This window comes from Stigmatopora argus, chromosome 6, assembly GCF_051989625.1.
Source record: "Stigmatopora argus isolate UIUO_Sarg chromosome 6, RoL_Sarg_1.0, whole genome shotgun sequence".
In the NCBI taxonomy this organism is placed as follows: domain Eukaryota; kingdom Metazoa; phylum Chordata; class Actinopteri; order Syngnathiformes; family Syngnathidae; genus Stigmatopora; species Stigmatopora argus.
This window is the reverse complement of record NC_135392.1, coordinates 14,153,869-14,181,200: the sequence shown is the minus strand read 5'-3', so window position 1 is coordinate 14,181,200 and position 27,332 is coordinate 14,153,869. Positions and strand designations below refer to the sequence as shown.

At 38.0% G+C, this 27,332-nt stretch overlaps 1 protein-coding gene across 7 annotated transcripts in view; it reads left to right on the top strand.

Annotated features, from left to right (window-relative positions):
• The window catches only part of LOC144075641 (contactin-4-like), a 109,550-nt gene that overhangs the window by 57,891 nt on the left and 24,327 nt on the right, over positions 1 to 27,332 (top strand). For all 7 annotated transcript variants that reach the window (XM_077602923.1, XM_077602927.1, XM_077602928.1 and 4 more), the window contains 8 exons: positions 723 to 898; positions 5,550 to 5,645; positions 11,868 to 12,071; positions 13,812 to 13,914; positions 14,541 to 14,725; positions 18,089 to 18,228; positions 23,006 to 23,135; positions 23,746 to 23,896. In XM_077602923.1, the coding sequence (XP_077459049.1) occupies positions 723 to 898; positions 5,550 to 5,645; positions 11,868 to 12,071; positions 13,812 to 13,914; positions 14,541 to 14,725; positions 18,089 to 18,228; positions 23,006 to 23,135; positions 23,746 to 23,896 (1,185 nt within the window). The remainder of the gene's footprint in view (positions 1 to 722; positions 899 to 5,549; positions 5,646 to 11,867; positions 12,072 to 13,811; positions 13,915 to 14,540; positions 14,726 to 18,088; positions 18,229 to 23,005; positions 23,136 to 23,745; positions 23,897 to 27,332) is intronic.

Sequence of the window (27,332 nt, the reverse complement as noted above, 5' to 3'; positions counted from 1 at the left end):
AAATATAGTCACAAAAGAAGTGAGATAATCAAAGGTAATTTGTTATTTAAGGAGAAAATGCTTGATTTATGTTACTCTGCTGCAGTTATTCAGTTTAGGCACTATGGGAAATTACAAATGGTAGCTTCTCTCTTCTTTAAATAGATTTTTCCCTTTTAATAAATAAAAATCACTATTTAAACCTGCTTTTTACCTTTACCTTGGCCAATTTTGAATTGAATTGAATGCCTTTATTGCCTTTATAATGAGATTTGTCTGATGTTTACATTTTCGGATGATAAATGAAGCAAAAGAATACGTTTTTGAGGAAAGGAAAGGAACTTTTTCATTCAATATTAGTGTTTCTCTTGGAATTTCATTCACCTTTTCCTTCAATATAGATGTTTCTTTAAAAATGTTAGAGCTCAGTGCTAATTCATTTGACAATATCTTGCAATTTAGAGTTCATTATATTCATTGATGATCATCACTAATGAGAAAAATCATCCCAACGAGCGGGAGTGAAGTAGAAGGCATATGTTTTAATTGCTGAATACTTATTTTATTTCTCCATTTAAATAAGATGAACATTTTCCAGTTGTGTATAATTGGATCTGTGGTATCCCATTAGTTCATGGATGCTGAGTTTAAGACACGGGGGGAATGAATTCTGAAGATTTTTCTTGAAGACCTATTTGATGAATATCCATGATTGATGTGTATTTTTCATTTTATAATTTTAGATGGAAACTTAATGGGACCGAAATCAGTCCCAAATCTGGATCTCACTACAGTTTATCTGGAGGCAACCTAAGAATCAGTCATCTGAACAAAGACCAAGATGCTGGGACATACCAGTGCCTCGCCTCCAATGCTTTTGGGACCATTGTTAGCCGAGAGGCTAGTCTAACATTTGCATGTGAGTCTTTATTTAGATGCTCGTAATTTCTGAGCACTACTGAGCAACAATATTCATTTTTATATATTGTTCATCAAATCACAGGATGTGGAAACACAGCTTTACACATTTATTGCACAGTTATTGCCAGAATACCAATTATTGGTCCCTACATTCTATATACATGGATTAGTATAATTTAAAGGTACTATAGACACATTGTTGGAAGAAGTCAAATTGGTTCTCATTTCTCTTGCATGGCAAGCTCTAAATATTTTCCAGAGGTCTTTGCAAAAAGTCTCAGGGGGCTGTTATCATTTTCAGACTGAAATTTCTTGCTGGAATTAACTTGCTGATGTGGCAGCTTTGTTTGGACTTGGCAATGTATCAACCAGCAGATAAAAATCTATTCAAATATCGACAATTGATGATAAATATATAGTACTGGTTTAGAATGTGGAACTGCTTTAATGCTCAGACTTATTTATGCAATATCAGTCTCTTATTATGACAAATGATATCTCAAAATATCCCCCTATAGCTATAACTGGAATGTCAATCTGTAGTAGTCTGTTGGAATGAGTGTCTATGACAGATAATAAATCACATGACGAGTCTTGACAAAAATGACAGGGCTGCCACTTAATATTCCTCAAGCAAGAATAATTCAATAAAGGTCCTCTGTATGTTCCAATTATTGGACAAGCATAAATGATGACAGTAACTGCAAGTGAATGGTAGTCAGATTAGATTAGATTAGTTTGCCCACTTGACAAGGCCACTAATATTTCTCTATCCATATTTGGAATTCATTATTAATGCACTCTTTTTTGATTGTGGTAGTTGGCATACACAGTTAAGGTATGGCAGTTCCATTAATTGTTGCCTTTAGCTGGACTCTTGAAGTACATGTATGGGTCTCTGTCATTTGTCTTTCCTAATACTCTGGGTTTAGTCCATGAACTCCAGTGCATGACTGCAGGAAGAACATTCAATCCGATACTATAAAGGGCAACTGCTAAAACTATGACCATGCCATGTCATCCTTTTAAACGATGTATGTTTAAGAGAACAAAAAGCAAAATCACTCATTCATGAATATGAGAGTATTTTGTTCTTATTGGGAAGCAGCCGAGCATGTTTTCTGTCTAAAAAATATATAATTGAGAAGCTGTGAAATACAGCCCAGCATGCTTTCTCTATAAACAAGGAAACAGAAAGAGAGAGATTAAAAATACCTTCATCACTTGTCCTGATACTCTCCATCAGATATGGTGACCTTTAATTTAGATTATTCTTTTAATTGAAAATTGCAAAGATGTCAAATAATTTATTGTCGTATTCCTGCTGCATACAATCAATATTATATATGAAAACAAAATTGTGTCTTCTAATTTAGGATAAATATCTCATTGTCCTAGTGCGCTATGTTACACTTAGATTTGAATTAACAAGTCTGTTATTTGCTTCATTGGATTTGATTAGAAAACCTGACAATGTGTTTTGTATGTCTGACAAAACAGGCATGCAATTTTTAGCATACTGTACATGATCTCCTAAATTGAGAAGTTACGTTGAGTATGATTTGTGCATTCAAAAGAGTGCTTTAGAAGAACATGCTCTGCCTGCTAAAATTGTAATTATTTTCTGAGTATGAGGCAATTGGTTTAATTAGACATCAGAGTGGTTCTTATCTTGCCGCTAGTGACTAATTGTTCTAAAAGGCGATATTGACGTTTAGTCAGTGGATTTCACAGGAAATTGTTTAATTTAAACCAATATGTTTTGTCAAGAGTGAGTCTCAAACGATTTAAACCTGTATGTTTAGTTAACTGTGTGATACAGATGTATTTTGCATAACTACCTACTGTTAAAATCAGCTAAACCCAACATGGGGGGAGAATTCTCATTACCAGATGGTGAGAAATTACACTGCTGTCCAAATACTTCATGAGGGTTTAATGGAGCAGGGTTCTGTGAAACTTATTTTTCAGAAGAAAAAAATAACGTTAGTCCACAATGCCTTCAAGGTTATTCTTTGAAATTGGCCAGGTTCCAAATTGTTTGCCTACTTCTCTCTGTCACAAACTTTTGATGGATGATGCTACTCACAAGGGTGGTGGCTGTCCACCTCCTGAGGCTCGGATAACTGATGGGAGCTTCAACTCAATAGTTGTTGCCCTTGATTAGTATGTCAATTGATTCAAGGCACTGCTTATGTACAGTGGTATACCAATAATTCATGCAAATGCAAAGTTCCATGGTTACGAAGTATATGTTAGAAAATATTGTCTAATGGGCGCACAAGTCAGAATTTCTAAGAGGCATTTTCAATGCTCCATTTCTTTTATGAAGCATTTTCTACTACAAATAAATGTGAGATCGACTCTATATCGCTAAAGTTTTACTACAAATGAGGGTTTAACTCATATTAAGGGGAGGTTAGTGGGTTGCGGGCCCATTTTAGGTGGGCTCACACAGATAGTGGAGATTAGAAGGGTTCTAGGGTTTATCACTGTTCCGACATAAGACATTGTAAGGTTACAGATGGCATAACACTTTCCCGCCGCTAACAAGAAATGTTACCACTGTTACTCTTTTTATGTTTTTTTTTTATTATTATTATTCATGGTCCATGATGTTTATCATACAAATATCCTTTCATTCATTTTCACCAACAATTTCTCCTTCATACAAATATTTAGTTAGCAAAATCGTACCTTCCAAATTCAGGTGTGTTTTCACCTCACCATTAAATACATACATAAATAAATCAATTTAGTGCAATTGGGTTGCGGGACTACATTTCTCTAGATCAGGGGTGGCCAAGTCTGATGTTTGAGAGCCCCTCTCCGGTCTGTTTTCCATATCTCCCTACACCAACACACCAAATCAAATCATTTGTATCTGTATCAAGCTTCTGGACAGCTTGCTGATGAGTTGATCATTTGATTCAGGTGTGGTAGAGGAGGGAGATATGGAAAACAGACTGGATAGGGGCTCTCGAGGACCGGACTTGAGCACCCCTGCTCTAGATGAATACTGTAAAGCTTTGATGTCTGCCAAAACCACCCCAAATACAATTTTCTGAGGAAATTCAGTACCTTAGATGTCGCTCTGCTTGTCTGCTTTGTTTTGGGAAGCTTTTATCTAACCTTCTATCAGACCTTCAGATGAAAGTAAATGTTGCAAAAACTCAAAAAGTGTGCTCTTGTCTGGTCATAAAAATGTGCAGCACTTTAAGCTTTGGTTTGAATGAGATTTGCCTTGTGTATTTTTGAAGAAACTGAGGGGGAAATGGTGTGCCAAAACATTGAAGGAACTTTAAATCAAATAAAATGGAAACATGCGGATTGAATACACTGAATACCATGCACTGATAATGCATTCTGAAAATGGTGAAAACATAGCTTACACTAGTTTTGAATGAGGAATACTATGCTTTGAACAGCATAGTATTTCTTTCCCAAAAACTTTAGTAAAGACAATAACATTATTTTCACCTATTTCCTAAACTGTCTGTAATTTGAAATTATTTCCTATGGTGTCTGTAATTTGAATGTATTCCTCCTGTACTAGCACATATTTTTATCCATGAACATAAAAGGAATAATATGCATGTGTGGATAGACACTGCCACTTAATCCCAAAGGTCTAAATCTGATATCTTGAATTTATTGCTCTCTTAATCGAATTTAAGACAGTAGTAAAGATCATTATCTGACACGTGTAGGTTAATTAGCGATTGATAGTAGATGAAACTGACTTGCCTCAGCTTCTTATAAAGCATGTCCATCACCTAATATGACCTACATTAGTAAGTACATAGAGGTATGATGAATAAATTAACCGAATTTGACATTGAACTGAATAAATCACCAAACTCATGCAAAAATGTCCAAAGCAGATTTTTAAAATTCTGATGAGCGAATAATACTACACAAGCAGGGTAGACTCCAAAATGGTCGTCAGTCAATCACAGGGCAAATATAGGCAAACAACTCTTCAAAGTAACATTTTCGCCTCGGGAAAATTTAGTCTTCAATTAACAAGTTTTTAGAATTTTGGAGGAAGCCACCACACCCAGAAAAAAAAAACACAGGTAGGGGGTGAGAAGCAAACACCACACAGTTCTGAGGTAACTACATGTGTTAACCACTAATATTATTTTATTTTTCCCACTCAACATCTCTTGGGATTTGCAATTATGTAATAAATTAGTACTACATTTTCTGGATCACATGCAAAAACCAATCCAACACGCCTAATTGAGTGTGACTTAGAAAACCAGAGGGACTACATTAAGGCTTCAGAATTTGATGAACACCAACGTATTTGGTTCTCATTATGTGGCAAATCAAATGGCGTGGGAGCAAAGTAGGTGTGTTCTGGTCGTGCTCAGACTAAGAAGTGGAAAAAACTAGGGAGTAGAAAAGAATAGTGTTTATAGCCGTAAAGGAGTTAACCTTCACAAAACACGATAAAAGATAATGTTATGACACTTATAAAAACAATACAAGTAATTGCTGCAGTCACCATTTGGATCCAGTACTACAATACGTGAGAATAATTTTTACCTCAGAACAAAAAATAAAGGATTTTTTCTTCACAGTTGAACATTTTCTCTGGGTAGAATACTGTGGTTTTGATTGTTTTTTTATGTGTTTTTCAGACCTTGAAAATTTCAAAACTCACAGAAGAAGTTCTGTTTCGGTCCGAGAAGGTCAAGGAGTGGTTCTCTTATGTGGCCCACCACCACATTCTGGAGGTAAAAAAAAAAAAATACTCGTTTAAAACAATGTAACACAAATCCAAATGTGGGTGATGGCATCAAAATGATTAGGGTATTGTTTATAATTTAATTAATATGCTACAATAAATCTAAATTGCCAATTTGACATTCTTCAGTCTGTACCCTCACGTACCTTTAATCAGATCGCATTTGTTGCAGATTTACAACTCCACACGCATCCACGCACAGACACGTACAGACACAAATTGCTATTAATTTGTTTGTGTGTCTTTGTGTTTTTTTTTAACTATTGTGCAGTTTAAATCAATGGCATTGGTTTTGCCAGCACCCTCAGCAATACGTTAGGCACACTTCCACCACCTACCATAGTGTTCGGAAAAATCCCCTTGATGGATTATTGAATAAAATCAATAACGCATATACCTACGTATATCTATCCAGTGAATTAATAGTTCCCCATCAGTATCAATCTCAGTGGAACCACCATACATTTTTAAAGGGACAGGTTTCCATTGTGCCTCTGGGTTTCCAGTGAGTGCATATCTTTACTGCTAATAAGTTAGTGATGTGCAGTCATCTAAACACTAAAACAAAGTTCACTGAAATAAACTACCCACTATATCCAGATTCCAATGGCCATCTGAACAATTACGATGTTCAGTTGTTGAATATTTACTGGTGTGTTCAGGCTATTGTTGCTAATGGTTCAAAGTTTACAGTTTTGCTTGTTTATTTATAATTTTACGATTTTATTTAGGGTAAGTTTGCCCCGGTGCTCATGAACAGTGTGTTGGTTACCCAAATGTAGCCTATAACACGATGACACCAACAAGTAAGACAATAATGAAGCAATGATAGACAGTATGCTGAGCAATGCACACTTCATTTTTGAGGATCTCATTGCATTTTAATTACGTGCTGTACACTAGAGGCAAATTTAAGGAATACCTCTGCACATCCCTATTCAGTACCATATGTTTTCAGTCTTTTGAATAGTGGAGCAGGCCCAAGGCTCTGGTGGGTTTCCACCTGCCAGGAGGGGGTCTCTGAGGACATGTCATGCATTGCAGACAGCTGTCCTCTAGATGGAGAATATACCCCTCCATGCAGAAAGACATGTTTGGACAGAAGAAAGACAAGAAGATAAAAGAAGTGAATGAGGCTGTTGACAGTTTGGGACCGATTTTAAGGGATTTTTTTGTCAACATCACCCTCAAGTTAGCCATACTTGCATACTTCCAATGTTGCGATCTAAAATGGATTTTGCATGATGATAAAAGTCAGATAACATTAAAAGGTAAACCTGCAAAGTGCCGGCTGCTCTACATTCGTGTTTTAGCTACTGTGCTTACTTTAAAATCATGTTTTTGCTCAGGTTTTCCTTACCAAAAATTGTTTAATCTGATTATCATATGACACATTTTTGTAATCTCCCCTAATCCCTTTTTGAGTCATACCCCATGCTTGACTGGATGTAAGACTATCGCATCACTGTCACTTCATTGCTACCACTCTCTTGGAGGCTTTTTTCCAAAATGTGTTAAGTTTTGACATCATACAGCATACTGTATTTGCCATCGTGACAATCAGCCAGCAATATGACAGCACCATGAAATGGGATATGCAGAATTTCTAGGGAGTGACACTCAAAGTTGATTAGAGTTTCTAATCATGTATGAAAGGGCCACAGCGGAGTTGGAGTAGAGCACACACACATTTCCCTGCGGAGACATGCGAGTGACAGCCCTTCTAAATCTCCCTCTAAGCTTCTTTCAAGTTTACAGTACACATTGGTGCCATTATTGCCTTTGGAGTTTCTGCAAGTGCACACATATGGGAAAACATACTCGGAAAAGATGTGGCACTTGTTAATATTCTCCACTGCTCTCCTAAAAGAGGCCATTTTAGTTTCATTTTTGGCTATTTGGCTGTTACACTGTACAGACATCTGTATCCTGATTGCTTGACTTCAATCTCATGTTATTTCATGTAATCTCGTTAGGCCGGTGGAAATTTCATCCCAGAAGAAATGCACTCTGACACCTGTTGGAAAAGTCTGAAAATATAAATTTTCACAATCATGAACACTTGGGTTATTTAAACGCATTTTCCAAATGCAGCTGCAGTAGCAATTTTCTTTTAGATTCTAATATTGACGAAGTGATGAAAATACTTAGCTTGAATATAAAAAAATTTGATGAATTGATAAGTTACTATTTCAGTTGCATTAAATATAGTTGTCCATTTTAACAACACAATTACAATGATGTTGAAATTCTGACGCAGAGTGCTAAGTTCTTGTGTTGTGTTGTCAAAAGTGGTGGCTTGGTGAAAGAGTGGTTAGAGTGTCGGCCTCACCGTTCAGGGGTTGGCGGTTTGATCGCAGGTCCGGACCTTCCTGTGTGGAGTTTGCATGTTCTCTTCGAGCTTGCGTGGGTTTTGTCCGGGTACCTCGGTTTCCTCCCACATCACAAAAACATGCAAGCTAGGCTGTTTGAACACTAAATTGTTGGATAAAAAGTAGGAGAAATCATAGCACATATTTTATAGAAATCAGCTTTTAGGTTTTGAATTCATTGTGCAGTTATTTTTAATGTTGTGTGTCTGGTGCATATAGTTGTGCAGTCTGTCCCCCCGGCTGTCACAGTGGATCATTGGCAACAAAGTGTGAGTCTATCTGGCTCAGTCTCTTTCGAGGGCATTAACGGGCTGAGAATGTGACTTTACTTTGACTTTCATTGAGGATGTGATGCTTTTGACCTCTTTTTTTAATAATGCTTCAAACCTTTGAGCAGCACTCAAGACTGAAATCACTTTCCTCATGAATGTTGTCTCTATTCTTGCTCTACCTGGGGCTTTATAAACATAGTACATGTGCACCCTGTCCAGTCCTGTAAAGGAAGCAGTAGACCAGAGTAGTCTGGAGGCCTGGAGCAGACATGACAATGTGCAGTTACACAATAAATCCTACTGCAGAGTAGGTTGAATATATTGGCTTATCCTTTTTTACTAATCAGATATTTTCTTTAGCAGTTAGCTCACTGATTTGATCATATTCTGTTTATGAAGGCATTGTCTGCCAAAATATGAGCTGTATGCTTTTTGTACTGCTGTGGCATGTTTGCAAATAATAATATTAGTATTACAAAGTTATTGTTTAAAGGACTACTGGTGATTTATTCAACAAATGAGATCTGATGAGAATTTAAATATTTACTTTCTGTGGATAAAAGCATTTCCAACATGTCAAATTTTCTTTTAGGTGTAGATTTAATGTGAAAGGTTTATAAGAAGGCATTGAGTTGAAAGTGTCAGGACTGTACTTAAGCCTCCTGCTCTAAATAACGGTGTGAGGTAAACTTTGAGTCCATCTCTTATTGGGCTCCGATCTTTTTTGTAAAGCCTCTAAGTTCATCATAGTCATCATACGGATAGCTTTTAATCACCTAGAGTATGTTTTGAACTATGTTAAAGACATACTACTTCTTGACTCTATTTTCTTATGCTTGGAGAACTACATGGAGTGCTCATCAAATCTCTTATTCCCTCTGAGTAGTGCATCGTGAATATTTTCACCATACTTATAGCTAGCTACCTAAGAGTCTGGAATTGAAAAATATGGTAGTTCAGTGCTTTCAAGTCTTTTTTTTAACTGTGATAAATCAGTGGGAGGTACTCTGAGAGGGAGATATTTGATTGCCCATCTTGTTCATGCCGTGAATATTCAGAAAGGCCTTTCTTTTGAAGTTGGTACTTAAGAGATAGAATACTTTTTTTTCTTAGGGACATCTGTAAAACGATCTTAAAGGACCCATCAAAGATCTTAGGAGACCAAATAATTATCTGCCCAGGAGGCTTCAATGAGCTTCAATGCATTTTAAATAACATATATATTTTGTACATAGAGTGGCTACAGTAACATTAGCACTCTACCTTTCAAATGCCAGGCTTCTGTGATAAAGGGGAAAAAAGACAAATAGATAATGTCAAATATTATCTTAAGTGCAAACACAACATAAGTTTAATTTCTCCCAAAATAAATAAAATAAAATCAATCATAACAACAATAAATTGCTAATGTTGCTAATGTTTGTTGATCGATGAGTTATTACTCATTCACATATGGTTATAGATTTGCCCCTCCACCATTATGTATTCAAACGTTTAAAATAAATGCTCGACATCTTAAACGTATTTAAAATTATTTTTTCGTGAGCCGGAAATTTTTAAAATGTGTTGTCATTTTCTTTGCCTGTGAACTATTTTAAAAAGCTGTCTCAAACAACTTGAAAAATCTATGTGCTTTATTTGCAACCATCCTCTTGGGTTCCTGCTTTGCCATGTATTCATTTGGGAGCAAGGACAGGTGCAACCATAGGCCAAGATGCTTGTGAGAAAAACACCTACGCACAATATTATCCTGCCTTCAAGTGTGTTTCATCCCAGGGGACCTTTACTTCATCATCACTCGCTGTTGTTCTCCTCATGCACATCAGCCAAACCAAAATCTCTAGACACAAATGATAAGGATCAACTGCTTACATTGCCTCCTGTTCAATGGTCACACCCTTTTCCTGCCTGAGGTATTGCATCATGATGTAATAAATGGCCAATCTAATGGGAGATGACAAAGAAAAGGGGCAGCTACCTGACTTCTTAGTGTAATTGCCTTCCCACTAAACCATAGAGGTGTTCTGGAAAAATGGACATCGCTGTCGACTTCACATCCGGAAGAATTGTGTGGCAGCAGATTGCATGTCAATACAAATGTTTGACGATTTCCAAAGGCAAAAGAGCAGCCCAATTAAAGAAAACTTAATTTATAATATATTTGTGATTTATTGAGAGTGCAATATTGAATGGTGGCAAAACCCAAGTTTCTTTTTCTAAATATCCCTTAATAATCTCTTACAAATATAACTACCAGATCTTCTAAATATCACCTGGGGAACTAATGGTGCTGAAAACTTCATCAAGTTAATGTAATCTGATTATTCTTCATGCTAAAGCAGTCAAGCATAATGCGCTGAGCATTCATTAGATGTTGAATAGAGAGTGGCAGAAGTGTGACGGAACTATAAATGAAATTTGTGGAAACCATGAAACCTTCAAGTATAGTTATCCTTAAGAAATTCATGTTCATATTTAACTGAAAATGCTTATTTGTGATAAATACCCAAACACAAAATGGTATCAGGAATTATTACTGTAGCTACAGCGTGGGGATGGTAAACGACCTTCACTAGAATAGCACATTATGTTAATATGTTTTATAATGTTGCGTGTGTGCAGTGGGGTTCACAACTTCTTTTAAAATGTAAAACATATTTTTCTTTGCTAAACTTACATTTTATTTCATCATTTTTGCTGTTTACATGGCTTGTTAAGCATAAAAAGTATTATTTTTAAGAATTTGTGCTTGGCTTCTGACAGTCATACAAACTGTGTGCCTGGAGAATGGTGCAGAGCTTTCATTAATGTCGCACAAACTGAGGTTCTTTTACATTAATGTGACATTTTTTCGTGTGCTAGAGAAACAGATTGGTGTTGTTTCCAGGGAGACTGTTATAATAGCTAAAGAGCACATGATGTCTCTAATTCACAACCTTTTGGATGAAAATTAATCCTAGTGATAGTGAAAATACTGAATACTGAAAGACAGAAATAATAGATTACCTGCGCAAGTGATGTGGTTGTCAGAGTGAAACTGCCGCCAGAAACAGAGACAATGGAGAAAAACTAAACCTTCAAAGTGTGTCATGATAATGACTTTTATTAAGAAAAAAAGAATGACTAGGTCACTGAAATTAAAAAGGCGCACCACAATTTTGCTTCTTTAAACATTGAGAATGAATATATCAATAAAACTCAAGTTTTTTATTACTTTTTTTCTTCTAACATCTTCAGATGAAATGTTGATGTCTTTTTTTAATGAACCTGTTGCAGGAGATGTTAAAATGTGTCCTTATAAATGGCAGAAAATGTGGAAAAACTGGAGAGGAAGTTTAAATTAGCTGACTTTCTGTTGGGTTTGAAGTATGGAATCGAGAGACTTTTCTGTCGGTCTTAGCGGGTTACACATGCCTTCTATTTTAGATTAATCACATGCTTTTACCTGAAAGGCTACCTTTTTGTGAACATTTTACTTTTGAGTATTAAATGGATTTCACTTTTTATGTTTAATTTTGATTATGCATTCTTTCATTATTTAACCAAAATTTTTCTTCTTACCAACAGATCTGGAATTCTCCTGGATTTTTAATGAGTACCCAACATTTGTGAAGCAGGATACTCGTCGCTTCATCTCGCAGGAGACAGGGAACTTGTACATTGCTAAAGTAGAGCCCTCAGATGTCGGAAACTACACTTGTGTCATTACCCATCCTGTCACAAAAGCTCGTTTCCAGGGCCCACTCACCCCACTCGTCCTCCGTAATGATGGTAAGATGTATTGGCTTTTAATGATTCTTACATCCATGATACAACACAAAAATGTATGCATGCATCAAGCCTTTCTGTCCCCAACCACTCGTCCTGCATGTTCTCCCAGGCTCGTGTGGGTTTTCTCCGGGTACTCCAGTTTCCTCCCATATCCCAAAAACGTGCAGGCTAGGCTGGTTGAACACTCTAAATTGCCCCTAGGTATGTGTGTGAGCACGAATGCTTGTCTGTCTCCTTGTGAACCGCGATAGGCTGGCCACCAATACAGCGTGTCTCCCGTCTGGTGCATGTAGTTAGCTGGGATAGGCTTCAGTACCCCCTGAGGCCCCGATGAGGATTAGCAGTTCAGAAAATGAATGAATGAATTCTTTATTAAGATCGGTCACCTTGTATTTTGAAACACAAAGCAGATCACAAATACTTAACAATTATCCAATTCTTTAATGAACAGTAGGAGCTTTGTAAGTGTGGTCTACAGGCGGTAACTAGTAATGGACAACTGCAAATAGTCGACGAGTGGTTGTGTTGGGTATGTTGTCAGCAGTGACATACTGGACCTAATAGGAAATATAATTAGCTGACAAGTGAGAATGGATGGATGGTCTCATTGAACATGCTGTAACCTGCTGTCATATGATGACACAGCCACACAATGCACGTCTGATGAGGTCCACAGGTTAAACTTTGGTGAAAGAGGGAATAAAGTGATGGTTTTGCAGTGATTTTTTGTTTACTTATTGCCATTGCTCAATCCACTAGCTTAATGAGAATAAATTCAGTTCAGAAATGCCACATAAGTAGTTGTCAGTCGGACACTAACAAGCACTCTATGTATTGACTGTGAATGATTCCAGTTCAAATGTTAGAAGTTCAGAACTGAGGTTCAAGGAAGAGCGAAGAAAAACTCATTAAGAATACTGAGTACAAGTGACATCTAGTATACAGTTTGTTATACAAAGTTTCTGACTGTGAGAAGCTAGTATTGGAGTACTTCCATGATTTCACAGTGTGCTTGTGCTGATTTATGAGCGTCCCATGGCTCGACAAATCCATGCACAAGTAGGTTTATATTTTGTTGGACTAATCCATCATGAGATGGATATGCGGAATTTGTATCTACTGTCGGTCTGTCCATCTATCCATCCATCCATCTCCGCACATAACTGAAATAAGACACCACAATTGCAGTTGTTGACATCCTGTTTGAAGCCTTGGGTCTCGACCCTCTTTGTCCTCAGAATTTTCACTTGCACAGTATGAATATTTTAATCCAGTTGAGCTGGTTTGCAGACAATAAATGGGATGCTTTGTCGGCACGTTGACAGCTCCCCCGGGGTTTAATTGGAACATTCTCTGGTTCATAACAGATACAACAACAGATGAACCTCATCTGAATGCAAAAGCTCAAATTGTCCATGGATTGTCAAAGTTGTAGCACATAGCCGCTGGGAGTTGTATTTTAGTCTCATTTTTCTCATTATTTTAAATGGGAAAGTTCTTTGTGACAGTGCTGTGAGCGAAGTGAACTGCTGTTGCTTAGATCACAGTCGGAGGCTGAAGAAAATTGCAGGGGTTGCATATGCAATGGTGTTCAGAAGGCACTGAACGATCACAACTTGTCAGTAGATTATATTCTTGTCTTTTATAAGGAATCATCTTTTAAGCATTTTTTCTTGTAGTTAATTTTGTGCGATCCTCAAGGTTTAACCAATACCAATGGTATCTACAATTTCTCTACAGGTGTGATGGGTGAATATGAGCCAAAGATTGAAGTCCAGTTTCCTGAAGTCATTCACATTGCCAAAGGGTCTACTGTGAAGCTGGAATGCTTTGCACTGGGAAAGTAAGGCAACATTTACATCAGACTCAGCATTCTCACTACCACATGAAAGAAATCTTACTACCAAAGTTTTTGGGATGTTTGTTTTTGCATTCTTTATTTTTATTCATTCATATTTAATCCTAGCTACAGTTCTAGTTGAGAATGTAGTGCTTTCAAGTCTCACAGTGCAAATTACTAGATGTCAGAATGCAGTACAGTACATTGACTTTTAACTCACTGGGCTTATCAGGGAATAAAAGACTTTACAAGACTTCAAACCTTTTTTCATGGCTGTGTAATGTTATTGTAACAAATAACATCCCAAAAATGCCATAGGGAAGTGAAATTCCTGCCTCATATTTTAAGATTACGGATGCTGCACTTTGTTAGTGTTTTTCTTTTTCATATTTTTTAATGTTTTTTTATCTATTTGGCTGTTAAATGCAGCAATACTTTTGGCATTAGTTGATTTATGAATATATAGCCCTTGCTGATGGTAGCATTGCACAGCATGAATGAATAATTGCTGAAGACTCGACGTTCAACTGAGTAAATAAATAATGAATAGATTAAAATATGTTCTTTAATTTACTGGTCGCCGACAACTTTCAAAAGCTGGGTTAAATTCCTGTATCTGTTCTCTCCAGCCCAGTTCCTTCGATAAACTGGAGAAAAGTGGATGGTGTTCCTTTCCCAAGGAAAGTGGATATAAGGAAATCAAGTTCTGTTTTGGAAATCCCATACTTCCAACAGGAAGATGCGGGCACATATGAGTGTGTAGCTGAGAATTCCAGGGGAATTAACACAGTGAAAGGAAAGATGTCTTTTTACGGTAGGTTCTGTGGTAATCCTGTGGTGCATACAAATTTTACCAGAATGGACCCTGCTTTTTTTGTCAGATCTGCATCACCTCAGCAGAAGCAACAATAGACACACTGTGTCTCGCGTGGCTTACAAGAGAGTAGAGGTTCATTTTAATGACACATCAGAATGATTAAAGACTGTCAGTCATGATGCCGCTGATATTTTGATCCAGATTAAAAGGAGTTACGTAGATGAAGCTTAGCCCTTGCTTATGACCTTGATGGTGAGCGTTGTATTGGGTTCCACCAGATGGCATCATGATTGACATTTTTCCAACTTCACTGGAGATCAAAGCTATTAAATGCACTATACATAGACCAGTGGCGCATATGTCAGGGACATAATCTTCCCCAAAGCATCTGGAATGACAGGAAAGGGGGGCAATGGTGTGGATATTCCAGTTGTTTAACACTCTCGCATATTTACTTAAAAACTCGTGTGTTTACCAAAAAACAATAACATGACTATTATTACAAATTACGAAAAGTGTACAAGATAGCAATATGTTTTTTAAGAACATGCATTTTTGGGGTAAGCACCGTGAATAATGATGTTAGACTTTTTTAATTTCATTTATATTTTCACTGCCTATGCCAAGCAGCATATTCCTGAACTCTTTAATCTTTCAGTTTTCAGTACCCATGTTTTAAAGTGGCCATTATTTCTCTGCTAGGTATGCCACATTTGTGCTCACAACTTCATTCATGTGCTATTAGAGGAATACACTACAATATTTCATTCATTTTCAATACACGTATCTTTGTCAGGGTTGCAGAATGCTGAAGCCAAACCCATCTTACCGACGAAAGGTGGACAGATAATGCTCATTCATCGGGCACTAGACTACAATAATTCATTCATTTTCCACTCTACTTATCCTCAGGATAATTTCAAGTGCGTATTTCTAGGAAGTGAGAGAAAACCAGAGTACTCGGAAAAAAACTCAGTCAGGCACGGGAAAACATGCAAAATCCATGGAGGAAAGTCGGAACACGCCAGGGATTGAACACTTGATTTCAGAACTGTATAGCACAAGTGCTTACCACTTGACCATGCAAAACTTGAAGCACAAATGTCATCTACACGGTCGTCCAGGTTGTATTAAAATAGAGTGTGTCAGCAAAGAGGCACCATAAAATGCAAATCACCGGCTGTTTTTTAAAGATTTGTGGTCAATGTTTGCTGGGTGATACAGCATGTGGCTCTCTTCCCAGACAAACACCAATGTGAGCGCACATGCCAATATCTTCTCAGAGACATGATTTGAAATTCCCTGGAACACCTGCACCAGAGCTGAGCATGTAGAGGAGAATTGTTTAATATTGATTCCAGAGTCTGCTCAACTTGGATCATAGTGCTAGAGTGTAGAAAAGTTGGGAAGAACAGTATTCTTATGCCCATCAGAAATCCCTAATTGATCCACACGAGCTTGTTATCGAGTCAAAGTAAAAAGGTAGAGAAAGTGAATAGAAGAAATATCCTCAACTGAATACTATTTTATGATGCTGATGGTAGACTGCTACGTTTGACTGACTTCTGCGCAGGCTGCATGTGTTTGGTTCCAACTCAGTGGCAGTCTGATTGTGAGTCTGAATGGTCGTCTGTCCCTGCGTGTGCCCTATGACTGACTGGCCACAGCGAAAGAGTAGAGTCCGCCTTTCGCCCGGAGTCAGCTGGGAGGGGTTCCAGGACCCAATGATTCTAATGAGTATAAGCGATGTTGAAAATATGGATGAATATTATAGCCATAAGGTCTTCTTTTGTTTTGTCTCCCCAGAAGACTAACCTGTTTGTTGCCAGAAAGAACTTATTTGGGGTATTAAGCAATTTGCCATTGTTTACAACTTTATTGGATGCTCTCAATCTTTTTTCCTTAACAACCTAGGAGCACACACTGACCCAGAGGGGGTGGTCATTGTGAGCTGCAGGTACTTTTTCATTTTGATGTGTTTTATCTTTCTCTATGCCTCACACTGTCTGCAGCCAGGTGATAAAAATCAGTCATCCTATTTTGAGTCTGCTTTGAATGAAGCTTTTGAGACAGCGGTGTGAGCCATTGGGGAAAATCAGTATGGTAATATTTTTTACATCCAAAAGAAGCTACAATAATTGGAGATTCTGACTCTGAGACAGAAATATATGTAGAGATACATGTTGGATCATGACTGAAAAACAATCACCTGTGTCATCACATACAAACCATAGCCACCCACATCATGATAGCATACTTCTACTACTTTGACAGGAGTCCAAGTTCCAACATAAAAACACACACCATATACAAATTCCCTTCACAAATACTCCATACTATTCACCATTAGAAAGCACATCCTAGAATTGCAAGGGAAATGATGGTCACAGGGCAAATAAAGTGTCATAAAAAATATTATAATCCTTGTCTAATAATTTTTATTCCTGTTATTTTTCCAGCTTGTTTAAGTAAAGTAATAATAAACACCTATATATATCTCATTTTCTGAACCACTTTATCCTCATTAGGGCTGCGGGGGGTGCTGGAGCCTATCCCAGCTGACTCCAAGCCAGAGGCGGCGGACACCCTGTATCGGACATGGCCGCGATAACCGAAAAACCGCGAAGTAGGGTCACCCCTATTTGAATTTTTTTTTCTTCTGTGCTGATTCCTAGTTCAGCCTTCCGCTTGCTAGTTTCCGTGTGGATTTTCACATTTTTATGAACTTCAAAACAAAATAAAAAGCCCTGAAAGTTGAACCGCAAAATGGGCAGGACTCAGTTATGAATATTACAAGCACCTTTGCTAGGCAGCAACCCTATTTCTTTTTATATTCCTTCTGTATAACAGACCCCCCCAACCACAAGAATTATTTATCACAGATGTGCAGTGTGCTGAATGTCTGTGTGCATACAGGGAATACAAGACATTGACTGTCTGAGCCTGCCTCTTTTAAAGGCAAATACTGGAAAACAGAGGTCAATTAGAGCAAGGATTTAACTGTTATGGAAAAAAACTCCAAAAGGTCAGCTCATCAGAGTGGCATTGTGAGGGTTGTTGTGAAACAGAGAAGTAGAGTCTGCCAGTACTCTCTTCTTATTTTATCTTATTAACTTTGTGACACGAACTCAAACTACTCACTGTCCAGTATGTCCAGACAGTAATGCCACACGTTCACTCAGGCTTTATTTCTTTATATAAAAATTGCGAGTCTGTAAGCCTGGTTCATAGTGAACACTGTGACAGCCATCAAATAAATTAATTAAACATTGATATACGTGCAAATATTGCTAAATGCTCATTCTGGTATAGTTTATTACTTGTATTTATCAGTTTACCCTATTTTATAACACTTTTCAGCTCCTCCTCATCTCATTGAGAAACCTCAAGATGTCCAGAAGCTTATTGATGCCTCGTTGGTGTGGGAATGTAAAGCCACAGGGAAGCCAAAACCATCCTATAGATGGATGAAAAATGGAGAGAACATGGAGCCTGCAGAGGTGAGTCATGTGAGACGTTAGTATTGCTGTACATTAAATTTGACGATGCTGTCTTTTCTCTCACAGAGCTGTTGGGTAAAGCATGTTGTATTCTTACATATCCTTGAGTTGATTGTTCAGGCTTCACTGACTCTTTTTATACAACTTGGGTTTTTATTTTCTATACTGTACTGCTCCCTTATAAGACAATGCGTAGTTTTTCATCAAGCTCCCGAATCAACGTATTACTCAAATGACTCCTATATATAGACCCTTGCGTAAACCTGAAGTAAATTTAGCATTTTGTATTATCCGACACTCTAAAAAGTTAAATATTAGAGAAATAGCGATGTTAACTAAGTGATGGGTTTCTGTGCTAAAGATGCAATTTTATTCTTAAGTTCTAAAAAAAATGTTTAAAACACGTTAATAGTTTTAACATGAATGAGAAAAAAAAATACCAGAGCACTGGAATACAGCCTGCATCTCACAAATGAGCAGCTGCTTAATTATGCAAAACTGACATCACAAAGACACCAGAGGATATTGATCAGTACTGGATCGTAATACATGTTGTTGGAAGGAACCCAGCCTGGCAACAAATGTGCAGTGAAGCTTCTGCCTACGTGTAATAAAACCGCTTGGATAATCAACACCATGTGTTCTGACATTTCGATCAAATTGATATTTGCTTTACATTACATAAAAAACACAAAAAGAAGAACCAAGTTTAAAAAAAAAAAAAAAGTATGAAGTAAAGTGGGGGCAGTTGGAGCTATTTGAAAATGCTCAGGTCTTTATACTATTCCCATCCATATATTTGTATCTTCTTTTCCGGGGCAAGATTGTGCAGGCAGAGATTCCCTCAAATCATATTGTCCAAGACACCTCTCTGGGTGTAATCCCGAGGCATTCTTCGCTAGACGAAATGCATTAAGGTAGACTCCAGTAGTCTCTCTATTGTTCCCTGTGGAGCAACTCAATGAGGCAGTGTAGTGGAAATTGGGTGGCCTAATGTCGTATTTGGCGTCTCTTATTTCGGGAAAGCAGCAGGTCAACTTTGAGCTCCTGCCAGATGACTGAACTTCTTATTTCTTAGGGAGAGGTCAGATACTCATTCTATCTACTTGTAACTAGGATCCTATTTTTATTACCCACAGCCTCTGGCCGCAAGAGACGCCGGGAATGTACTCAGATCAACTGATGAATTTAGACGGTTACCTTTTGATTCTGCTTTTCTTCATCATAACAGAAAGGCAACAGTGTTGCCGGCCAAAGTTTTCATCCATTAACAAGTTACATTTAAAATTAGTCATGGGTATTTGTTTCTGCCCTAACATTTTGTATAATAATAATACCGGCTATAAAACCATATTATTAAATACTTTACGTCAAATACAGTATATTGCAATGCACCATTTTGTATGTACACAGAGGAATATCAAGACAGTATGTTTGTGTTAGTGCAACCATGGGGCACGTTAGAGGAATTTGCTCACAATCGAGTAACCTTGCTTCCCATGCTATGTTCCAGAAACATACATGTTAGGTTAACTGAGGACTCCAAGCTGTCCATAAATGTGAATTTGTCATGATTTCTTTAAGTGCGTGATGGTGAGAACCCAGGATGCGAGGCAGGAAAAAGGCCGTGACAGTGCTGCTGCAAAACTTGGGCTTTTAATGGCAAAAGTTCAATCCAAAATATGACAAAATAAACAGGGGAAGATGCACACCGACAAAGAGGCAAAACATAACTTACGATTACTGGGGAAACACGAGGTACAAAAGTTAATCGAGGCAAACGGTAATCCAAGGTACACAGGGCAGTAACGGTAACAAGGGAATACTAGGGAACACAAGGAAATACTCCCATGCTGACATCACATAACAGTTCCGTTAAATAGACGTCACAAGGGCTAATTATAAACATGAAACAGGTTTTGGGAGGAACGGAAAACCAGGAGGGACGCAAGGTGAGACGTACAAATCACCCAAACAGCACACACGGGGAAAACAAGCACACACACACTGCTACCCAAAACCTCAACAAAACATGACAGAATTGGAGTATTCATTCATTGGAGTGAACCACTACACCACGTGTCAAACCGATTCCGCCGAGGGCCGCAGTGGGTCCTGGTCTTTGTTCCAACCGATCCAGTGCTGACATTTTAACCAATCAGGTGTCTTCTAAAATAAGTAGCACCTGACTTTAATTAACTGATTACACTTGCAAAAGGTATTCTCTTGTTGAGTTGGAATGAAAACCTGCACCCACTGCGGCCCTTTGAGGACCGGTTTGACACCCCTGCACTACACCATGGTGTGGTGAATTGGAGTGTGAGTAGTTGATATGTCGATATTTCTGTGATTGACTGGTGACCGTAGAAAGGATGACAGATGAGAAATTGATAGAGGTACTGCACGTATCATCTATATGTCCGCCTCCCCATCAGCAGCATTCTTCCATAGCCCTAGGAGGTATTCGAGGGATTAGGTCATGTGGAAATAAAAGGGATTAACCCATAGAAGAGAACTCTGAATTTTCTGGTTCATAGAGATGCGCAAGAGTCAGTCTTGAAGTAAAAGGTTCTGCAATCCTGACTTGTTTGCAGGCATATTTTGATTGCTATAGCCTTATGTTCCACTTGTTTCCTCACATCTAAAGTAAGCATAGATTCTTTTTTCTCTGTGACCCCCATCGATACTGTGACACAATTTACAGACGTCATGGCTTTTTGTTCAACTCAATCATGTACCGTATCTAACTCATATTCTGCGGTGCAGGTCAGTAATCTACGCCTCTAGGTACTACCACGCCTCTATTCCTACACACTTTGGATTTGCACCTTAGCGAGCACAAATCTGCCAGGAAATGAGATGAATAATTCAGGTGCATGTGCCAAGTTTACAGATCAATGAAATGTGTCAATTAAAGTGTGTTGAATATTGAAAAACTTATTATTTTAATCCATTATTAAAAGGCAATTAGCATGAATGAAATCTAAATGCGGTGTATTCATGGCTGAACAAAATATGCTTTGGCTTTCTGATTGCATATTTTTATATTCTCCTCCCCCAAGCTCTAGAGGTACTGCTTGCATACCTCTTTCCCACTCTTTGGGTGCAGTAGGCAACATAGCGGCAGTCTGCAGACTGAATATTGAAGTCTACCTTGTCATTGTCATTATATAATAAGAAAGTTAACTTTACAAAAGAAAAATATGTCTATTTTGCAATTTAATGTATACATTCAAACCTCTGCATTCACTGGTGCATCAATTTTCTCATCTTGAGAACTGCTTCTATAACATCCCTATAAATAAAGCCTACTTGAGTACAAGGTTGTATTGACTGTTGGGTTTTTTTATGCCATTAATTCCCCCTCAACATTCCTAATGAATTGGTATATTCACACCTTACGGCTAGATGTATTTTACCCAAAGGTGTTAGACTGTTTGAAATGCCATCATTAAGCACAGTCATGAAATGAGTGGAACTGGAAAAGGTCAATGACACCAGCGGTTGTGGGGGAAAGTAAGCTTTATTACATGTTCGTCTCTGTTTAAATATACTCCTTTCCTGAAATTCTTGTCATTTGGCTTGCTGAATTTTTTGTTCATTATTTTTTATCACTTAATTTGTTCCTGGCATATGTATTTTTGTCATTGTTGGGAGGCACCAGTGGTGTGTGCGATAGCGCAGTGACCAAACTTGAAGTGTCCTTGTGCGAGACACGTAACCCTGAATTGCTCCTAGTTCAGCAGTGCAAATGGGAATGTATTTTCATGCCATTAACTGATTGAATACAGAATAATAATCATGTTTAAAGTAGACTATGGCACAAAAAATAGATTCTTCAGAATACCCATTCTAATCCTTGTTTATTTGTACTCAAAATATCCATGTCTTGATAATTAAATCCAAATCTTGTCAATGCAAATAGAGGAATTGGCTTTTGTTGTTGTTCCAACAGGTCAGTTTCAATAAAACAAAATAACAAGTAAATCCTCACAGCTGTGGATTTGAACAACTGCACCATTTGTTTTCTTTGACTAGCATTCACCTTTTGTCCAGACCTTCATGCCTAGCTTTTGGGAAGTAAAAATCCAGCTTCCCAATACACTATAAGTCTTTGAACCGTCAGTCAGTCAATGGACCATGTTTTATCTGATTACCCTATCTTGTTTTCCTTGAGTGGAGCTCAAGCTTTTGAGACACCTCTCCAATAAAGACTACATCTTATGTGAGCCCTAATTAAAAGTGAAGCCAAAGGGCAATGTAGTTGGCAGGCCTCAAAGAAAGCTGATTCTATATTGCAAGGAAGTCAATTCAAAAGTTGAAACATTCATGCAGTGATCCTGATGTACGTATTTTGTCCTGACCTTTCCTCTCTAGGATAAGTTCATTTTTGAAAGAGAACAAAAAGAAATGTTGGCAGCACCTCATGTTTTGGCCGTATCAGAAAAGCAATTTTCACAATGAACTACATCCTTAGATATTATGATATTCTTTATCTCATTCCTGCTGAAGGGGAAAGAGCCCCTGTGGTGCCGTCACTGATATAAATAGGGCACGGTTTTATTTCCCTCTCATAAACATGCAGATTGATTAGGGTCATTTTCTGCAAGCCTGCCTTCATCCACCCAAGCCTTCCTTCCCCTCCATTAGTGATGAAATCCTAGATTTATTGCCACATCTGTTATTTTCAGACCATAATTCACTGGCCTTTTGGCTGTTTTTATGTAGATGAGCTGTGGCGACTTGGCGGAATAATGGCATGTGTCTATGTCCGTAGGAACGCATACAGGTGAACAATGGGGCACTGTTAATCAGTCGCTTGACCCTGTCGGACACAGGAATGTACCAATGTGTTGCGGGGAACAAATATGGTGACGTCTACTCCAATGCAGAACTCCGAGTTGTCGGTAAGATCTTATGATTGTGTTTTCATTTTTTCCATTTTAGATAACCTTTGACATCTCAGTTAGTGGCCACTAAAAGCACACGCCGTCTTGACAGTGATAAACATTAGATACTTTATTGTTTCTTTTCACAACCCTGACAAACATTGATACTTTATTTTCGAAATTGTAACATCTGCATTTCAACTGTTCTGTGGTCCCAACAGCTCAGCGCATAATTTCCACAATTTCTCACAAACCGTTTCTCTTTCCAGAAAGCAATTAGGATAGCATGCTATCTACAGTGCTATTCATGCAAGTTCACTCGGTGTAATGTCAGACTGAAGGGGTTAAGAAAGACTCAGTATTAGCAGGAATAATTTATATCTCTTACTTCTATGCAGTCTCATAGCAGAGATTCAGTAACATGCTTTGCAGTTATCTGCCCTGAAAATAGATTTAGAAAAAGCAGATCATCTGTCATCTGTCACAGGTAAAAAGACAAAAACAAACAGCATTAAAGATCAGTGACCACAAAATAGAATGACAGAAAAAAAGCTGCCACCAAACAAAACCAGACACTTAAATTTACTGTAATTTACTTGATGAAGACCAAATGCCCTTTCTGTCTCAGCTGTTGCTCCAGATTTCTCTCATAACCAATTGAGGAGCCAGACTTTGGTCAAGGTTGGAGGAGATATGCTAATTGAGTGCAAACCCAAGATGTCTCCATGGGGTGTGATCTCTTGGAGGAAGGGCAGTGAACCACTGGAAGAAGGTAAAAGGTAGGTGCTCCACTTATTTGTCTCTAAAACCCTGGGAAGACTAGTGGACTTATGCCTTCATGTAATATTGCTTTTTGCTCAGAGCTGAACGTTCAAATCACTGCTCAAGTAATGTTTTTAAGGTTAATTGTTAATTGTTTCATATATATAAAATGGCAATAGGTTTGGATGTCCGTCTGTATATTTATGCACTTTAATAGTCTGTGTACCCTGTCTCATTCACATAGTCAGCTGTGATAGGCTCCAACACCACCACAACCCTCGTAAGGACATGTACAGATAATGAATGCAGTCAGCCTGTGGAGATGGTTATCCCATTCTCAAATGTGTGAGAGCATTTGCAGGAAAAACTAAGTGAAAAAGCAGCATGGGGCATACATTGTGGTTAAATGAGCTTTTTCCTCACCAAAGCAGCCATCTGCTGACTATTTCCAAAGTGCTAATGAGTTACTTTTCACCTTAGTGGGAATGCGAAAGATCACGTTATTTAAATTTCTAAATCAATTTGATTTATTGAAAAAAGTAGTCCGCAATCATAAGCTTCTGTAATACTCGACCAGAAATGTGAAATCCCTTCCGTTTGATATTTGGCCAAGTGGCCTCCCTTCACACAGAGGTCACCCAAGTGGTGTCACCACGTTAGGATGACTTCACTGGGAAAGCGCTTCTGTGTGAGCACAGTATCTTTGCCAGGCTTTGCATACATACAAAACAGTGTTGTTCCATGTCAAGCAAAGTGAAAAGAGAATTTGCACAGCGGTTTTCCATCTGGTACGTGTCAGATCACCTGTGACAGCTTGATTGCACATTTCAACTTCACTGACGATTTCCACTCAGAGATTAAGATAGATTTTGCATTTCTCTTGACACAAGGTATCTCATTCATGAATGAAGTGTTTACTTTTGCCTTCGATTTTTTTTTTTTCTTTTTAAATGATTCCTTTCCTACAAGTACTAACAATTTAAAATGTATGATGTTGGTCTTTGTTATTAATAATATAATATATTTGCATATGCTACCATTACAATGTTGTGTATGTATGCAATCGAGCATGAGAGAAAAGAGAAATTATATGGTTTATCTTTTCACCGCCAACCTGGATGGTAATGGTAGTCCTAGAAACAACAGTAGAGTTAGCCTTGGTAAAAAGCTTCTCAATACTTAGAAAAACTTTTAGATGGCTTTAATATGTGAGTGTTTCCTGTTGCTTTTAAAGATGTTTAGAAGAATCCTTATTTTCGCAAATTATTCAAGTCTTGGGAAACTGTTTCCTAGACAGAAAATATTGGTGCGTTTAATTAGACAATTTAAACCACAGCTGCCAAAGTTGGTAAGCACAAATTATTTATCTTCTGGAAATATTAAATTTTTATCTAGACAGGACACAGTACAATATGTTTTCCATTTGGAAATTTTCAATGTAATAAAAATTAAATTCACATGATAATTATATAGCGCATGTGCAAGGTTGTCCGTCTCCTTGTGCCCTGCGATTGGCTGGCCACCGATTCAGGGTGTCCCCCGCCTCTGGCCTGAAGTCAGCTGGGATAGGCTCCAGCACCCTCCGCGACCCTAGTGAGGATAAAGCGGTTCAGAAAATGAGATTAGATTAGAATTATATAGAGCATAGATGAATATCATCATAATTTTGAATCAGGTCATTGTTTTTGTTTTTGCTTTGTGCCTGATGATCTTTCAAAGCACAAACAAGTAATTTCCTCCTCCAAGCCATCCAGTTATAATTTCACATTTTTCATTGTAGTCACTACCAAAAGGAATCAAGTTCTAGAGATCTGGGAAACTCAATAAAATACTTTTAACTCCTAAAAACTACATTTTTAAGTGGGTAATTTGTAAAGACGGTTCTGTATTCCCATCGGATTCATACACAAGAAGATGATTTGTGTGTATGAATATCAACAGATATCTTAGGGTTGCACTTGCATAGGAAGGTGCTAACCCATATGAGGTGGCAGCCAACCTCTTTTGTTGAAGATTAATTGCTTTAATTGCCATAGCCATTCACAGTGGCTTAGGCAGAAAGGGAACCAGAGTCACCAGTTGGGTAATACATCTTCAGAGCAGCAGCTTCACATTTTTTTGCTGCAGTGGAGCAAGGGGGATGTCTTATCTATCGGAGACAAACCAACAGGGACACGGTTTGGATGACATCAGCTGGAATAAAGCAGCTGAGAGTGCAAAGCAGTATGTGGTTTGTAATTGGACCATGTCAGCCACAATGAGTAGATGACCAGGGGAAAAAAACCATGCCATTTCAGAAGGAGTTTGTTAGGCACCTCACACCAAAACCTCTCAATCAACTGCCTCTCATGCAGTTCTGCTGGATGTGCTGACGTCCTGATGTTGCCCCACCACCCTCAAACACACCCTTCCACCACACCATTTAGTAAAGCCTTTTGCAATTTATCACTATCAGCATTGCCAGCCACGCAAATATTTGCATTGGACCAGTCAGTCCACTGTAGGAAGTTGTTAAATACTAGCTTGAGGCGAGGGTGTATCTTTACATGTTTTGCTACCTTTCGATAGAGCATGTTTCTAGAGTGACACACATCAAGATAGACACATGTTTAACGGTGTACTGTTAATTGCATGTTCCCAGTGTTCGATTTACACTCATCTACCTGGTGCCCATAGTGGGATTGACTGTAGCACCCCTCGGAACCCCTGTGATGATAAGTAAAAATCTAGGTATCTTGATTTTGTACCTACAGTTGTAATGCATGAACCTAAAACAATCTTTTGCCACTGTCAGGATGTAGCCCGAATATTTTTTTGCTACCATCTGTATTTAAATTAACAAGTTGTGTGATGTCATTTATTTCAATTCATTCATCTTCTGCTCCGCTTATCTGCAAAAGGGTTGCATTTTATTTCAACTATTATCTGCAAATGTATTTTTAAGTGGCTCAGATATGTTAAAAAAACAAAAAAGAGGATATAAGAACATACCTACACTCTTTGTGGCCAAGATTTGTATCAGTCTGAAGTGAGAAACATGTTCTATCGCTGGATCAGCCATATTTCATCTGTAGTCATGACCTAGAGGTTCACTATCCCTTTTTCACATTGTGCATCCTCAAACGCTGGCAGCACAAATAGTCATGATGGTCACGTAAAAGACGAAATGTCTTGTAGAGTGATCAGTAATTTATGAGCCCATCTGTTCTGCTAGACACTCTCCAGAAAGAAGCGGCACCCGGAGAGCAGCAAACTTTGCATTAATCTACTTACGCAATATTGTGCCCTGTTAGATCTTTCCTGCTTTAAGAAAATATATGGAGACACTAAACATGTTTTCACAGTTTAAAAACTCCCCAGGTATCTTAATTAAAGGTCTTTGATATTATTTAGTTATAATATACAAATAATATTGATCATGAAATACAGCATCTTTAATGGGCTTATCCTCCA